Source organism: Triticum urartu, chromosome 4 (assembly GCF_003073215.2).
Source record: "Triticum urartu cultivar G1812 chromosome 4, Tu2.1, whole genome shotgun sequence".
In the NCBI taxonomy this organism is placed as follows: Eukaryota; Viridiplantae; Streptophyta; class Magnoliopsida; order Poales; family Poaceae; genus Triticum; species Triticum urartu.
The window spans coordinates 46267613-46285548 of NC_053025.1; the positions used below are offsets into that span (position 1 = coordinate 46267613).

The 17936-nt window shown below is 49.2% G+C and overlaps 1 protein-coding gene across 1 annotated transcript; it reads right to left on the reverse strand.

Annotated features, from left to right (window-relative positions):
• Window positions 1-16087: 16087 nt before the first annotated feature.
• Window positions 16088-17293, reverse strand: LOC125550550. The gene has a single exon (XM_048713573.1). It carries the CDS (start codon window positions 17111-17113, stop codon window positions 16394-16396), a length of 720 nt encoding a protein of 239 aa, XP_048569530.1. The 5' UTR covers window positions 17114-17293; the 3' UTR covers window positions 16088-16393.
• Between the last annotated feature and the right edge of the window lie 643 nt (window positions 17294-17936).

Sequence of the window (17936 nt, forward strand, 5' to 3'; positions counted from 1 at the left end):
ATATGTAGTGTAGCTTCTTGCTTGCGAGTACTTTGGATGAGTACTCACGGTTGCTTTCTCCTTCTTTTCCCTCTATCCCTTCTACCTGGTTGTCGCAACCAGATGTTGGAGCCCAGGAGCCAGACGCCACCGTCGACGACGACCCCTACACCGGAGGTGCCTACTACTACGTGATGCCCGCTGACGACGACCAGGAGTAGTTAGGAGGATCCCAGGCAGGAGGCCTGCGCCTCTTTCGATCCGTATCCCAGTTTGTGCTAGCCTTCTTAAGGCAACCTTGTTTAACTTATGTCTGTACTCAGATATTGTTGCTTCCGCTGACTCGTCTATGATCGAGCTCTTGTATTCGAGCCCCCGAGGCCCCTGGCTTGTAATATGATGCTTGTATGACTTTTTTTTATTTGTACAGTTGTGTTGTGATATCTTCCCGTGAGTCCCTGATCTTGATCGTACACGTTTGCGTGTATGATTAGTGTACGATTGAATCGGGGGCGTCACACCACCGATACCTTTCTTCGGTGCTCATTGTTATTATGAGACTTGTGCAATAGATTTTTTGTACTCATGAGTTCCGTTGTGTGCCGACCATCATTGAATAACTATAAGAGCGCTAGCTTTCGGCTTCACCCAGTCTGAGGTCTGGCTCGGGTGACCCGATCGTGACAATCGCAGAGGTGCTCCCTTTACTCCCTAGCCGAACAATCGGGAATGTAGGGGTAAACACAGGAGCGAGGCAACCCAGCTCGCAAATTGCTTAAGTCAATGTGGTGCATATTGTGGCGTAATACACGAACAAGGAACGAAGCCGTACAAGTATAATCATATGCAACAGGAAAAGCTTCATAAAGGAAGCCCCCAAGTAAACGGGGTATTTGAATTCATGCGTCACAAACAAAGTTTGGACAAGGAAATTTTTTAGAAGCAACTTTTTTCCAAAAAAGTATAATGCTTGGTCGAACCGAACGCAAGTTAGAAATTAAAGCTTTGAGCATGAAAGCGACCTAGCTGGTTAATGTGTTCGGTATTGACGACGCGGTCCGAGCTTGATGCGGGGCAAGGTTCCATCCCTCAAGCTGGTCCCGAGGTGGCGGAGCGAAGAGCTTGACACGCCGAAGTGGTGACATAGCACGATCAATGCAGACCGGCAGAGTGACGCCGAAGTCCCCGGATCATTTTTCTGTGCACAAAAAATAGTGCAAACCGGAGATAATAGTAATAATGATAATTAAAAAAATCGTTGCATAATAAATAATTTATGCAAAGTGAGTAATAAAAGAAATATGGCCTGGCGCCGAAGTCAAGTCGTTGCAGGGCGTCGGCATGATGCGGTAAAGGCATGGCAAAGCCTGAATTCGCAGGTCGGTCCGAGCTCCGAGTGCGGCGTTCGCCGGACTATGTACGGAAACTGACCGAACCACCATGCGACTGTCGTTAATGCAGCCACCATTTGATAGACCTGTGTACATATGACGGACAAACCAGAGTAATAATTCCTTGGGAAAAATGAACCCAAACAAGGAAAAAATACCGGGATTAATAGCACCTGGTTTATTTGTTGTAGCAATCCGAAGGAAGGTGATTCCTAAAATTGGGACCCGCTCCGCACACCCATTGCCTGATGGGCGATAAAACGATGGCATGGCAATGCTGGTAAAGGTTGACTCGCCGAGGCAAAGCCCTCGGCCCAGCTAACGTGACGGAGCTGGTCGGCTAGTGACGCCGAAGTGTCCGGAGTAGGTTGATGAAGAGATGGTGAAGCCCCCGGTCCAGCCGAGATGTCGAAACCTCGATGTCAGCCGATGAGTCGAAGTAGGTCGGCGTGATGGACCCCAGCTTGAAGAAGCAATAGTGCAGCCCTGTCAATGTAGGTCGTGACGTGGTCGATGCCGGCTTGATGAAGCGACCGTGCGGCGATGCCGGTATGCCCGCTCCGTGTAATCCGTGGGGCGGCGATGTTGGTGATGATTTATCCTTCGCGATGCCGGGCTCTTGTTCGGCTTGCCGAGATGATGATCCGAAGAAGTTGAGCTCGGCTCAACAAAGTGACGCCGTGTCCAGCGCAGGTCGGCAGCCGTGGAGTAATATTGCCGGACTGGTTTGACACCAGCATGATGTTGAAGATCATGTTCAAAAGATCTTACAGTTAGTGGGATATGTTCGGGAACAAAACACAATACCCCATACAAAACTTCCTTCAAAAGGCATGTCCGAAATCCTGTTCATAAAAAAGATGAACTCGGGTCGGATTCGTTTTCGTGCAGAAAACAGATCCGGAAAGTGATGCACTAATCGGAAGGTTTCCGGAGTTTGGACGGTCGGATCGAGCCAAAATTTTAAGAGGTGGTAGATATAGGAATTCCGCAGCCGATCAATGGTTGGATCTTCCAAAGGACGTCCGAGCTAGAAGCTGGACACCACGCCCTAAACTCATCCAAATTCCCGTCCAGATTTGACACGGCTCCGGTATATCGTGGATTGCCAGAGATTCCTCCATCAGAACTCGACGAAATTTTCCAGGGTTGTTGTAGACTCAATTCCGCACAATTCTACCAAAGCGATCGTCAAAGCGATACTCGAGGAGGTGGTGGTGGAAGATACGAGTTCGCTGTCCAGAAAAACAGCACGGTCGCTTGAGGGCAATGTTGACGTTGAGCCCCCGAGCTCCATAGATGATTCCTCCGTGATCTTGATAGAGATCGGAGTTGATGTTTGATGAAGGCCCTCGTCCGGACATGGTGATCCGAACACGGGGCGCAATTCTTGGTCGAACCAAGGTGACCAGTCGAGCTGGTGACGAAGATGCCGAAGTCGCAGTTGATCTGCAGGCGAGCCATCGATCCTTTTGTCGATCACACAGCGGAACTCTCAATGAAAGCACCAATGTTGGTGTCAAAACCGGCAGATCTCGGGTAGGGGGTCCCGAACTGTGCGTCAAGGCCGGATGGTAACAGGAGACAAGGGACATGATGTTTTTTACCCAGGTTCGGGCCCTCTCGATGGAGGTAATACCCTACTCCTGCTTGATTAATATTGATGATATGGGTAGTACAAGAGTAGATCTACCACGAGATCAAGGAGGCTAAACCCTAGACGCTAGCCTATGGTATGATTGTTGTATATATTGTATCTTGTATCGACTAGTCTGGCCTCGGTTTATATAATGCACCGGAGGCCTAGGATAACAAGAGTCCTAGCCGAATACGCCGGTGGGGAGAAGTCCTTGTCTTGATCGCCAAGTCTTGTGGAATCTTCCTTGTATGCGGTAGCCGTCCAAACTGGCCCATGAGTATACGGCCATGGGGGTCCTCGGCCCAATCTAATAGATCGGGAGACGACATGGTGAGTACCCCCTAGTCCAGGACACCGTCAATCGGGGCACGTCTCGTGGTCCTGCTGGAAGCAGAGGACGCAGAGGAACGACGTGGAAATGGCGCAAGCTCCCGGCGACGGGGTGGGGCCTGCTCGGGCGAGATGCAAGCAGAGGAGGCGGAGGTCGAGTGGCGCGGGAGTAGCATCACGCGGCAACGTGGGTCAACGTCCTCTTGGATGGCTGGACCGAGGGAGCTTGGAGTTCCCGATCTGCAAGGGGGACGAGGAGGTGGCACGCGAGACGATGGAGCTCGTGCTCCTGGACAATGGGAGGCTCGGGGCTTGAGCAGGGGAGGCTGCGCGCAAAACCAGGGATCTGGTCGCAGGCTGCGAGGGGATTTGGGCAGGTGGATGGCTGCAGTGATCTGGTTGGGTGGAGGTGGATCGGGAGGATCCCGATGGGGATGGTGAGTGGGTGGCGGCGGCGGAGACGAGAGGGATGGATGGGACATCCTAGGATCTAGGGTTGGACCAAATATATACATCAGGTGAAATAGGTTAGGGGCTAATCCGTCCCTCCGATCGTAATCGGACGGTCGGGAAAAATAGGCTAGGGAGCCCAAATAAGAAAACGGAGACGTTTTGTAGATGTTTGGGGATGATCCGGACACAACGGTGACGACTGCCCGGGTCGGGTCCGGGGAAGTTTCGAACGCGCACGTGAGGAGGGCCGCGGGCTGACGAGAGAGGTTAGGTTGGGTCTGGCGGTAAGCAGTGGACTGTGTAGACGGTCTCGAGTTGAGAGAAGAGAAGAGAGAGAGAGACCCGGCGACTGTTTCCGGAGACCGAAAACGTCCGACGTTAGACCGGCTATAATGCCGCTATAGTTTAATGGTTGGGCTATCAAACGAACTCCGAATGCGATGAAACTTGACAGGCGGTCTATCTACACTATAATAAGACCGCACACCAACTTTCAACCCAATCCGAGAACATTTTCCGGCCACTTATAAAATACTATTTCGGACATGCCGCGGGCGCGTGCAAGTGAGTCTGGCCTCAGAACGGACAACAGACGGAATGAGGAGACCGGGACGGATGCAAGTTTTGGAAACATGATGATGCAATGCACATGATGACAAGACAAGATGCAACGCGCAAGCGAATGACATGGCAATGACAGCGAATAACTGGAAGACACCTGGCGCAACGGTCTCGGGGCGTCACAACACTCCACCACTACGAGAGGATCTCGTCCCGAGATCTAGGATGGCACCGAAAAGGAACGGAAGAGAAAGAGAAGAGGTAAAACAAAGTTGCTTCTTTGACGAATGAGTGAAACCAAAGAACCTTGCGAGGTTGGACAAAATCGAGAAAAGAATACAACTAAGGTGAACAAAGTCGAAAATAGTCCGTTAGAAAAGAGGAATAAAGAACATCGCGAAAAACCTTGAGGTTGAAGGGCAAGATATATATTGAAACCACTTCAGTTAAAACAAGATTGAGAAGGAAAAAAGACTGACACAATTTGGACATCACTCCGACTATAAATGGAAGGAATCGAACATGATCTTGGGAAGATTGGATGATAGTTGATGAAATCAACAACACACTACCTCCGGAACTATTGAAAGAATGGCACAAGGGTAAGAAAGATATCAGACGGCACTCCGGTTGAGAAGGGAGCCAAAACTTGACAGAATGGGAAGAACTTGAAAAGAGGGCATGACACTCCAGTTAAAAGGATAAGCACGAAAAGAACATGATCTTTGACAAAACGAGATGATGGTTGAATATAGCAACAATACCATGCCTCCAGAACGAATGTAAGAATGGAATCAAAAGAACGAAGAGGAAAGTAACATCTTCTACCTCAAATGGGCTTGAAAAGCATCTTTAGGAGAAGGGTCGAACGGAGTTGTTGGAAAACCAACAACGAAAAGAACAAGGTTGTAGTGGGCTTATGGAGAACATCTCAAAACTATGAAGTGAAATTCTGCCACTAACGGAAACCAAAAGATTGGATTGATATGAACAAGCAGACGAGAAACTTCTTTCACCGGGAGGATGAATGAAGAACTTGGGTCATTTATAAGCACCATAGATAGCGACAATCCTTAGGGAAGGCTTTAGGTGAAATATAACCCAAGATAACTCCAATGACGAGATTGATGGATTTAAAATATTTCATTCTTGACAACTTTTGAATCATGAAACATGAAGGGAAATTTTCAAGAAAGACATAACACCATCTCAAAAGATAAGATAGAATGAATAGGACTTTGGGATGCAAGATGAAGAATACTTGAAGTATAGCTTGACGGGTCATAGCTTCGAGAGATATCTTGAAGAACGATTGAAGAGTGAAAAGGATCCTTGACGAACCACCATGTAGCCTCCATGAACAACTCCGGTAACAAAAGGATGATCGAACAAAAGGAAAGAGAAGTTGAAAACACAAGGTGAAGCCTTGCGATGATTTAGATGGAGCTTCACGATGATATAATGCAGAAAAACTTGGAACTCCGGAAAAGAAAAGATGAAACAACTGAAATCAAGAATTTTGATGAACCTCCGGAATAAGGAATTAAATCACTTGGATGAAACAAGAATAAGAATTACGTTATGCGTATCCTTCACCAATTAAATTGATGACCCACATTGGATTTGGCATGATACTTATTCTCATAGAAAGGATTAAGATAGATATAGCGTCAAACTTAAGACGGTCTTCAACAATCCACCGGTAGGATTGAAAACAACGAATACATTGATATGATAAACGAAGGAAGAACAATCTTGAATGAACCATCGTAAGAATTGAAAATGAACGAAGAAAAGATAAAGAATCACCGGGAAGAATTAGAAATCGAATGAAGATACTTGAGGGGATTTAGATGCATGAGAATGAAGAGATCACGAGCTGACAAGAGAATACTTGAATGATGCACTGGTAAGATTTGGAGAGCAATAGTTGAAAGCTGAGAATGAATAAGTCTGAATTGATGGCCTCCGGAGAATCAAATTGAAAAAGAATCTTGAATTGCTCCGGATAGGTGAAAAGAATTCTCACAATCTAAAACAATTATGAGAGGAAAGCATCAAGCTAGAACTACGCATCTTTGAGAGAACAGATAAGATATGGAGAAAAGACTATTCTCCGTCTTCAAAAATTCTGGAATGATGACGAGAGCACCACCAAGAATCATTGAGATACTCCGGGATGAATATTAGAAAGGTTGAACCAATGATGAAAAGAATTTGAAAGATCTTGGAGAGACCATCTGACTGATGATGAATCATCCTTACGTCAAACTTTGAAAAGAATTTGGGATAGCTCCGGGAAAATAAAAAGAGTTAGGTAAGATCCTAGGAAAAGACCTGTGGGTTAGGGCCCACTCAAAAGAAACACCGTAGAACGATTGCTTGAAAAGGGAGATTGCACCGGTTGAATAAGAATGAGATAACATCCTCGAAAGAGCTTGAACGAATGCAGAGTGGAAACACGAATCTTCGAGATATCTTCAGCACTCCGGAACAATTGAATAGCGGGAAGTGAATGATTATGAGGTGCACCAGCATGAGAAAAACATTTGAAACGAGGAAAGGATATGATTGACAACGCTTGGATTGAAACCGCCGGAGAAGAAAAAGAACGAAGAATGATGAACTTGAGACTTCTGAGCATCTCCATGAGAAATCACCGGATAAGAACATTAACGGAAAATAATGGAGAGACTTCACATCAATAACATGGGTACTTGATTAAGGAATCTTAGTCCTTGAAGAAAAAGGGTGGGTGGGCGGGAAAACAAAGGCAGCTTGGGACGAATGAAATGAACACCGTTGAGAAGAACTGATAATTGATCTTGCTGATGTGAAAAATGATATGATCATCTTGAAGAGAACCACATAGGTTGAAAAAGGATTGACAAGACAAACTCGATGATCGAGAAGGATTAGTATTCACATAGGAGTGTGAGAACACCACTTAGGAAAAGTATGGAATCAACACTTGACATTGAAGCAACTCGAATACCACAACTGAAAACAAAAACAAAGGATTGGCTTGCAAAATAAGCCGGAACAAACATATGATAGAGATTTCATCCGAAGTTTTCGTGGTGGGGCCTACACGGGCTCGATCGTACAGCACCATCATGTACAAGGCAGTGCACATGACATACGAAGCGTCCCCGAGTCAGCATAGCCAAGGACTCTTTAAGACACAACAAGACCACTGTAAAACCAACCGTGGATAGGCGGACCACTAGACGTCGAACCCCAATTTCATATCATACATCTGTCGGAAAGATATCCTAAGAGTTACTTGAATTCCCACTTATAAACTCCCGAAACTTTCCGGTTATGCAATCTGGTGTTGGGGATACATGGGAAGCATAATATCTCACCCAAAACTAATAAATCCTACATCCAGCTGTATCCATCCTTCAACAGACCAAGAAACCTTCGGAAATCATTTACCTCAACCTTCGAAAAGCATCCGTTATACAAGTTATGGAAATACTCCCGAACTCCCGCCCCAGTACTGGGTGGCGTCGAGGTTATCTCACCAACAACTGCATAAAAGAGATTTTCGATGTCGGCGAAACTCAGGTATTCCAGAACGACAACGATAAAATTGTGACGACAACACCTCGGAGCTCAACTCCCCGGGACACTGCCACAACCCCTAAATGTCAGGAGGCACCAAGAACAATGTTCTCGTCACAAAACCATCGGAACGATTCCAAGATACCCGCGTGATCCTAAAAAAAATTCGTGAAATTTGAGAAGAGAAGAGTCAAAACTCTACGCCAGGATGCCTCACCAGAGCGACGAAGGGACTGAGGAGTAAAAAGAATTCCTACTCTCTGATATATATATAATCCTAAATGACTCAAAACATTTTTCTAGACTCAACAACGCCAGCGATTCGATCAAGCAGGGGGCTCCTAAGTCCGGGAAGGCTCTGATTACCAACTTATAACACCCTCGATGCGGCTATATCTCCCATGTGTCGAAGCACGACTTAGAGGCATAACCACATTGAAAGCAATGTCGCAAGTGAGGTAATCTTCACACAACCCATGTAATACACAAGGGGAAGAGATACATAGTTGGCTTACAATCGCCACTTCACACAATACATGAATAAAGCATTACAACATCCAGATACAAACAAAGTCCGACTATGGAACCAAAATAAAAGAAGACTACCCCTGATGCTACAGATCCCCGATCGTCCCAACTGGGCTCCACTACTGATCAGCTGAAACGAAACAACACAATGAATGAGATCTTCAACGAGCTCCTCCTTGAACTCGGTTGCGTCACCTGCATGATATCATCGGCACCTGCAAGCTGGTTCTGGAAGTATCTGTGAGTCATGGGGACTCAGCAATCTCACACCCTTGCGATCAAGACTATTTAAGCTTATAGGTAGGAAAAAAAGGTATGAGGTGGAGCTGCAGCAAGCACTAGCATATATGGTGGCTAACATACGCAAATGAGAGCGAGAAGAGAAGGCAAAGCACGTTTGAGAAACTATGATCAAGAAGTGATCCTAGAACAACCTACGTCAAGCATAACTCCAACACCGTGTTCACTTCCCGGACTCCGCCGGAAAGAGACCATCACGGTTACACAAGCGGTTGATGCGTTTAACTTAAGTTAAGTTTCAGGTTTTCTACAACCGGACATTAACAAATTCCCATCTGCCGATAACTGCGGGCACGACATTCAAAAGTTCAAACCCTGCAGGGGTGTCCCAACTTAGCCCATCACAAGCTCTCATGGTTAACGAAGGATATTCCTTCTCCCAGGAAGACCCGATCAGACTCGGAATCCTGGTTACAAGACATTTCAACAATGGTAAAACAAGACCAGCAAAGCCACCCGAATGTGCCGACAAATCCCGATAGGATCTGCACATATCTCGTTCTCAGGGCACACCGGATTGTCCAAGGTTCCGGTAGGCCAGCCCAGAGTTGCCCCTGGTGGCCACCAGCAGCTGACAGGTTGGACCAACACTCAGAGGAGCACTGGCCCGGGGGTTTAAATAAAGATGGCCCTTGAGTCTGTAGAACCCAAGGGAAAGAAAAGGCTAGGTGGCGAATGGTAAAACCAATGTTGGGCCTTGCTGGAGGAGTTTTATTCAAGGCGAACTGTCAAGGGGTTCCCATTATAACCCAACCGTGTAAGGAACGCAAAATCAAGGAACATAACACCGGTATGATGGAAACTAGGGCGGCAAGAGTGGAACAAAACACCAGGCATAAGGCCGAGCCTTCTACCCTTTACCAAGTATATAGATGCATTAAGTAAATAAGATATATTGTGATATCCCAACAAAATATCCATGTTCAACAAGGAACAAACTTCAATCTTCACCTGCAACTAGAAATGCTATAAGAGGGGTTGAGCAAAGCGGTAACATAGCCAAACAACGGTTTGCTAGGACAAGGTGGGTTAGAGGCTTGACATGGCAATATGGGAGGCATGATAAGCAGGAGGTAGGTATCGTAGCATAGACATAGCAAAAGAGCGAGCAACTAGCAATCAAAGATAGAAGTGATTTCGAGGGTATGGTCATCTTGCCTGAGATCCCGCAAGGAAGAAGAACGACTCCATGAGGAAGACAAACGGACGTAGTCGAACGGATCCTCACAAACGCGACGTTACCGGATTACCGAGAAGAAGTACACCGGAAAGAAAGCAAACAACATAGTAAACAACCACCACATAAACATGGCATGATGCACAATCAAGTATGATGCATGTCTAGTTTAATGAAGCATGGCATGGTAAAATGCACAAACAATCCTACAAATTAATTGGAGCTCAACATGCAACTCCGTTGCATATTGACGAAACACCACATTCAAGTTATTTAGTTTGATCTCGTTTATGTACCCAACAATATTAAATGTTGTTAGCATGGCAAGAGGTGAAGCATAATGGAACTATCTATCTAGGCAAGTTTAAATGAGGCCGGAACAACAAAACAACAAGTCCGGAAAAATCCTCATGAGCATATTATAGATTTGGTACTGTTCTGCCCTAAACACAATTTTAGAGTTGTTAAACATGCAAGGTGAAGCCACCATGTTAAACTAGGCATTTTTCCACCCCATTTACATATAAAGTTTATTAAATTCGGAGTTACGATTATTTAGTTATGAATTAAATAATTTTAGCAAGTTATTTAAGCAAATTTAAACAAACATCATTTTAAAGATTTTAAACATAGATGAAAGTTGCATATTTTGAAACTAGACAAGATTCTAAACATTTTTCATATATGATGTTTTTACAAATGATGCACGGTTGTGGCATTATGATATGCATGGAACTTAGGGGTTTTTCTACAAATTTGTAAAACTTGGGGTAATTGGACAAAATCACGGCGCACAGGAAAAAACAAATATGGGCCGAATCTGAGCTATCAGGCCAACCAGGATCGGGCTTGAGGTGCTTCTCACCTCGTGGGCTCACGACCCAGTCAGGGGAGAGGCTTGGCAGGCCGGTTGAGGAGGAGTGCGCTGGGCCTGGTGATCTGGAGGCAGAGGCGCGGTCAACGGGTGCTCATTGTCTCCATACGCACAGGAGGAGGATGAGGCAAGGGCCGCGGGGAGGTGGAGTTCGCCGGCGCTGGTGGACTTGGGCGACGCAGACGGCATGGAGACGAACAGATCCTGGCGGAGCCTCGCCGGAATGAAGCAGGAGCAGCGGCGCGGGACGCAGAGAAGGGTCAACGCAGGCAGGGCTCAGTCGACAGCCGCGCTCACTGCTGCTGCTTAATGCAGCCGACGGTGAGGAGATGAAGCAGGGGCGCGAGGTTCAGAGCTGCGCGGCGGCAGGGACGAGCGGGTCGTGGTGCGGGGCGTCGCCGGCAGGAACCGGCCGGGAACGGGCCAGGGCGGCGGAGGAAGGTGACGACAGGGTCGGGGCACGTCTCGTGGTCCTGCTGGAAGCAGAGGAAGCAGAGGAATGGCGTGGAAATGGCGCAAGCTCCCGGCGACGGGGTGGGGCCTGCTCCGGCGAGATGCAAGCAGAGGAGGCGGAGGTCGAGTGGTGCGGGAGTAGCATCACGCGGCGACGTGGGTCGACGTCCTCTTGGACGGCTGGACCGAGGGTGCTTGGAGTTCCCGATCTGCATGGGGACGAGGAGGTGGCATGCGAGACGATGGAGCTCGTGCTCCTGGACAATGGGAGGCTCGGGGCTTGAGCAGGGGAGGCTGCGCGCAAAACCAGGGATCTGGTTGGAGGCTGCGAGGGGATTTGGGCAGGTGGATGGCTGCAGCGATCTGGTTGGGTGGAGGTGGATCGGGAGGATTCCGATGGGGATGGTGAGTGGGTGGCGGCGGCGAAGACGAGAGGGATGGATGGGACATCCTAGGATCTAGGGTTGGACCAAATATATACATCGGGTGAAATAGGTTAGGGGCTAATCCGTCCCTCCGATCGTAATCGGACGGTCGGGAAAAATAGGCTAGGGAGCCCAAATAAGAAAATGAAGACGTTTTGTAGATGTTTGGGGATAATCCGGACACAACGGTGACGACTGCCCGGGTCGGGTCCGGGGAAGTTTCGGACGCGCACGTGAGGAGGGCCGTGGGCTGACGAGAGAGGTTAGGTTAGGCCTGGCGGTAAGCAGTGGACTGTGTAGACGACGGCCTCAAGCTGAGAGAAGAGAAGAGAGAGAGAGAGAGAGAGAGAGAGAGAGAGAGAGAGAGAGAGAGACCCGACGACTGTTTTCGGAGAGTGAAAACGTCCGACGTTAGACCGGCTATAATGCCGCTATAGTTTAACGGTTGGGCTATCAAACGAACTGTGAATGCGATGAAACTTGACAGGCGGTTTATCTACACTACAATAAGACCGCACGCCAACTTTCAACCCAATCCGAGAACATTTTCCGACCACTTATAAAATACTATTTCGGACATGCCGCGGGCGCGTGCAAGTGAGTCTGGCCTCAAAACGGACAATAGACGGAACGAGGAGACCCGGACAGATGCAAGTTTTGAAAACATGATGATGCAATGCACATGATGACAAGACAAGATGCAACACGCAAGCGAATGACATGGCAACGACAGCGAATAACTGGAAGACACCTAGCGTAACGGTCTCGGGGCGTCACATAGAGATCATAGTTTCTTATGACATGCTTGATTAGCTATGAGTTATAATGGTTTACCTTGCGTGCCAACATGCTATTAAAATGGTTGTGATGTGGTATGATAGGGTGGTATCCTCCTCTGAATGATTTAAGTGACTTGACTTGGCGCATGTTCACGCATGTAGTTGAAAAAAATCAACATAGCCTTCACGATATTTATGTTCATGGTGGATTATATCCTACTCATGCTTGCATTCGGTGTTGATTAATTTTAATGCATGTTCATGACTGTTGTCGCCCTCTAGCTGGTCGCTTCCCAGTGTTTTGCTAGCCTTCACCTGTACTAAGCGGGAATACTGCTTGTGCATCCAATCCCTTAAACCCCAAAGTTATTCCACATGAGTCCACTATAGCTACCTATATACGGTATCTACCTGCCGTTCAAAGTAAATTTGTATGTGCCAAACTCTAAACCTTCAAATAAATATCCTGTTTTGTATGCTCGAATAGCTCATGTATCAACTAGGGTTGTCTGTATCTTTCATGTTAGGCGGGTTATTCTCAAGAGGAGTGGACTCCGCTCCTCACTCACGAGATAAATGGCTGGTCACCGGGATGCCCAGTCCCATACTTTATGCAAACTAAATCAAAATAATTGCAAATAAAACTCCCCCTAGGACTCTTATTAGTTGGAGGCACTCGTTGTTTCGAGCAAGCCACGGATTGATGCTTGTTGGTGGAAGGGGGAGTATAAACTTTACCATTCTGTTTGGAACCGCCTATAATGTGTGTAGTATGGAAAATATCGCCATCTCTTGGTTGTTATGTTGACAATGAAAGTATACCGCTCAAAATATTATTCACCTCTGTTTTAAAACCGAGCTCTGGCACCTCTACAAATCCCTGCTCCCCTCTGCGAAGGGCCTATCTATTTACTTTTATGCTGAGTCATCATCCTCTTATTAAAAAGCACCAATTGGAGAGCACCGCTGTCATTTGCATTCATTATTGTTAGTTTACATTGAGTATGACTTGACTGGATCTCTTTTACCATGAATTACAATGTCTAGTCAGTCCTTGGTCTTTAAAGGTGCTCTGCATTTATGTTTTGTGGTGTCAGAAAGGGCTAGCGAGATACCATCTTGTTATACCATATTATGATTGTTTTGAGAAAGTGTTGTCATCCGAGATTTATTATTATTGCTCGCTAGTTGATTATGCCATTGATATGAGTAAACTTGAGACCTGTGCATTATTGCAAATGTGAGTAGCCTCCTACTGGATTGATACCTTGGTTCTCAAAAACTGAGGGAAATACTTACGCTACTTTGCTACATCATCCCTTCCTCATCGGGGAAAAACAACGCAGTGCTCAAGAGGCAGCACCCAGCGGTAGTACCGCATGTGGGTCCTCAGCCGCAGTACCGCTGTGGTAGCAAGCTCCTACTGCGTCGACTCGAGGGGGTCGCCTCTCGTGTCGGATTGTGCGTCACTAAGCAGCGGCAGTAGAAGCGGTAGTACCGCCCTACCACCGCGGCAGTACCGCACTGGGTCTGACTCCTGCTCATACGCCAGCCCTCCCAGACTGCACGGCAGTACCGCGAGGGGGAGCGGTAGTACCGCTGGTCCCAGCGGTGGTACTGCCGCCCTCTGCGGGGCTGTTTTAGGGGGTAACTGTTGGATTGTTCCCCCTCTATAAAAGGGGGTCTTCTTCTTCAACGTTGACTTACCTCTTCCCCCAAACTCCATTAATGCTCCAAGCTCCATTTTCACCCGATCTCTCTCCTTAGCCAATCAAACTTGTTGATTTGCTCGGTATTGGTTGAGAAGGCCCCGATCTACACTTCCACCAAGAGAAATTTGATTCCCCCACTAATCCATAGCGGATCTTGTTACTCTTGGGTGTTTGAGCACCCTAGACGATTGAGGTCACCACAGAGCCATAGTCTATTGTGGTGAAACTTCGTGGTGTTGTTGGGAGCCTCCGATTAAGTTGTGGATATTGCCCCAACCTTGTCTGTAAAGGTCCGGTCGCCGCCTCCAAGGGCACCAATAGTGGAATCACGACATTTCGCATTGTGTGAGGGCGTGAATACGGTGGCCCTAGTGGCTTCTTGGGGAGCATTGTGCCTCCACACCGCTCCAGCAGAGACGTACTTCCCCTCAAAAGGAAGGAACTTCAGTAACACATCCTCGTCTTCACCGGCTCCACTCTTGGTTATCTCGTACCTTACTTGTGCAAGTTTATTTGTGTTACTTCCCTTGCTTGCTTGTGTGCTTGTTGTTGTTGCATCATATAGGTTGCTCACCTAGTTGCACATCTAGACAACCTACTTTGATGCAAAGTCTAATTTGGTAAAGAAAAGCTAAAAATTGTTAGTTGCCTATTCACCCCTCCCCCCTCTAGTCAACTATATCGATCCTTTCAACGTCCACGACTTCGACTACTTCATCGACCTCTCCATTGACACTATGTGTGGGAACTCCAAGACCAACTCGGAGAAAGCCATCGTCGAGACAGCTTTGACCTATTCAACTGGAGGGTGTGATTTGTTCATTCTCTAACCGTTTAATGCATAGTGCTTATGAGCTTCATAGTTTTGCTTGGTATTACTATATGAGTACTTCAGAGTAGGCTGTTAATCTTGTCAGCAATGTCATTATGTATTTGACTGGTAGCATTTTTAATTGAAAATGATAAGTACTAAACGTCGGGTACGAGCACATGGCAACTCTGAATGTTTTTCGCGACAAGTTTAGTGACGCGAGGATGACAAGTTAGTTGACAAGGAGAGAAGCTTTCTGCCAAAAAAAATAAACTAAAGCAGAAAAGTTGTCATGCTTAGCAACTAAAGTTGACATCCTCCTGTCACTAAACTTACTGTTGAAAACGTTCTGAATTGCCATGTTCTTCGTCCCGAACATTCAATACTTATCAGATTCTTTTTTAATCTACCGATGCCGTAGTGAACAGGATTTTCTTTTTAACAAAAAATGAGATAATTGGAAGCACCCTTTGGTGGACAAGTCTTGTACTCCAACCAAATGCGGAAGCCGTCTTCGTCCACCATCCACAGCAGCCTGGTGCAATTTGCTCCCAAATTGACTGTCTCTTTGTCACAATAGACTACCACCAGTCTACTATGGATGGTGGATGAAGACGACTTGGTCCATGGTTATATAGTCTTGTTTGCTCGCTTGTGACAAAGAACCCGTCAAATTGGAAGCAAATTACTACCACCACCATACTCTACTGGTATGAACGGCGGATGAACTTGCGATCTTGGCCACAAGATTATACCACTACTAATCATGCCGTCGGCGTCATTGGACCGGACGCGACCTGCCGCGAACGCTGTAGCGATAAAAGGATCCCGAATGGGCCCGGCAGTCCACGTTCTTGCCATTAACTATGTCTCACACTCATCAATCATCACCGAATCCTACTCTACTTTAAATTACTCGAGGAGACGTACCGCGTCTCAGTTGCCGCCGACGGCAGCCTACTCGTATCGGAATATTCGAGCCGTCACTGAGACGCATTGCCGTCGTGATCGCATTCGATTCGATCGTCCATGGCATAACCGAGACGCATCAATCAAGTAACTAACTTCACTCGCACCGAACCAAGAAACTCGAGAACAAGAGAACTTCATGATCAACAGTTGGTTTTCAATTCATAATCAAGCAATACAATCAGTAATCTGTACAGGTTCAAACGCGGGCGGGATTCGTGATTCCAATTACTCGATCACGATACGCCCATCTCGCGCGCAGGGGAAAAGCTAGAGCGTGAAGGCAAGAAAGAATCATCGATCAATGGGGTTCTTGCTTGCTTCCCGATGAATCTTCGGTCCGTTCTTCCCAGCCGAACCGGAGGCAGTTGCATCAATGGTGGCGGGGGGAGGTTCTTCTATGCTAGTAGTGGTACATCGGCGGCGGTGGCGGAGGCGGCGGCTATCGTCGGTGGTTGCCGGAGAGGCGGTTGAGCCAGGCGTTGCGGAGCTGGAGCTCGAGGGGCTCGCCGAAGCACTGCGCGCGGGCGAGGCAGAAGTGGGTGCAGAAGCCGGCGGGCGAGCGGACGCGGCAGATGTCGAGGACGTAGCAGGCGGCGCACTCCATCCCGCGGGCCTGGACCACCAGGCCCCACACCTGGCGCGCCGCCTCGGCGCCGTCCTCCACCGCCGCGGCGGCCACCTGCTCGACCAGGATGATGCCGTCGGGCCGGCGCTGGCCGCCAGGCCCCCAGCGGCGGCGCACGTCGGGCCAGGCCTCCGCCGACGCCGGCTCGCGCCGCACCGTGACGCCCTCCCGCCCGTCGCTGAACAGGTGCACCAGGAACGGCGCCTCCCCGACGTGCCGCACGATCTCCGCGATCGACTCCCGCATCCACCCCTCCACCCGCTCCTCCCCGACCGCCTCCTCCACCTCGTCCCCGCCGTCGCCCCCGATCACGGCCTCCAGCAGCCCCGCCTCGTCCCGCGCCTCCCGCCGGAGCTCCAGCCCCCGGTGCGGGGCGTCCGCGACCGCGGCCCGCAGCGCGCGCGCCGACGACGCCCGCCGCGGCAGGGGCGGCAGGAAGGACGACCGCTGCACCGCCCGACGCGGCGAGAGCCCCACCGACGACGCCGACGCCGGGCCGCACCCCCGCACGGAGGTTGCCGCCGCTGCCGCCATCGACCGGCGCGCGACCTCCCTCCTCTTCGCGCGGGCGAGCGACGACCTTCGGTCTGACGGACGGACGGCTCCGGGGATCGGTCGGTGGTAAATAGATGATGACGATGATGGTGGCAGCTGCACTCGACGGGGCGGGCTCGCGCTTTGCGGCGGCGTCAAGCGTGAGTTGCGCGTACAAATAGGTCCGAGATGGAGGAAGGGGAAGCCTGCACGGTAGAGGATTCCGAGCCGTGACGACTTGCCTGCCTCCCTTCACACGCTTCCGCCCCCGTGGCGTCCTACGTGGACGCCGTTTCGGGGTCCGCTGCGCCGAGAAGGGACCTGTGGGCGTCCCTGCGGGGCGATACGGATTGCTGATTGGCTTGGATCGGTGTTTGGTGTGGTGGTGGGGGATGGGAGCGTGGGGAGCGAGCCGGGGCACGCTCCGGCACGCAGCGGGCGCGAGGCGGGAAGGGGGTTTGCCCGCGGGGGTGGGGGGCCAGGTCGGCGCCGCGCGACACGTCGGATGCGCCGTGTGCGGCTGAGCGCCTCGCGATGGGCGTGACGAGGCCTCGTGGGCCTTGGGTGAGGCGTGGCCTGGTAGGTCGGTGGTCGCCCGCGCGCGTCTCGTTTCCCTCGTGATTCCGGTGCCACCGCGTCGTGCTCTCTCTCCTTGCTTGCGGACGTGCTCCAGGCGTGCGCGGACCCGGCTGGCCCACGTGAGGCACGGGCTGGCTCGCGTACCCATTTTCCAATTTTTTTTTGACGTGTTCGTTTTCCATTCGGACGTGCGGTTTCCATGTCGATGCAAAAAAATTATTAGTGTGGTGGCGCAATATTGGTG

What these genes read in the sequence shown, in the direction of transcription:
- LOC125550550 (XM_048713573.1), bottom strand. Translation starts at nt 17,113, where the DNA reads ATGGCGGCAGCGGCGGCAACCTCCGTGCGGGGGTGCGGCCCGGCGTCG.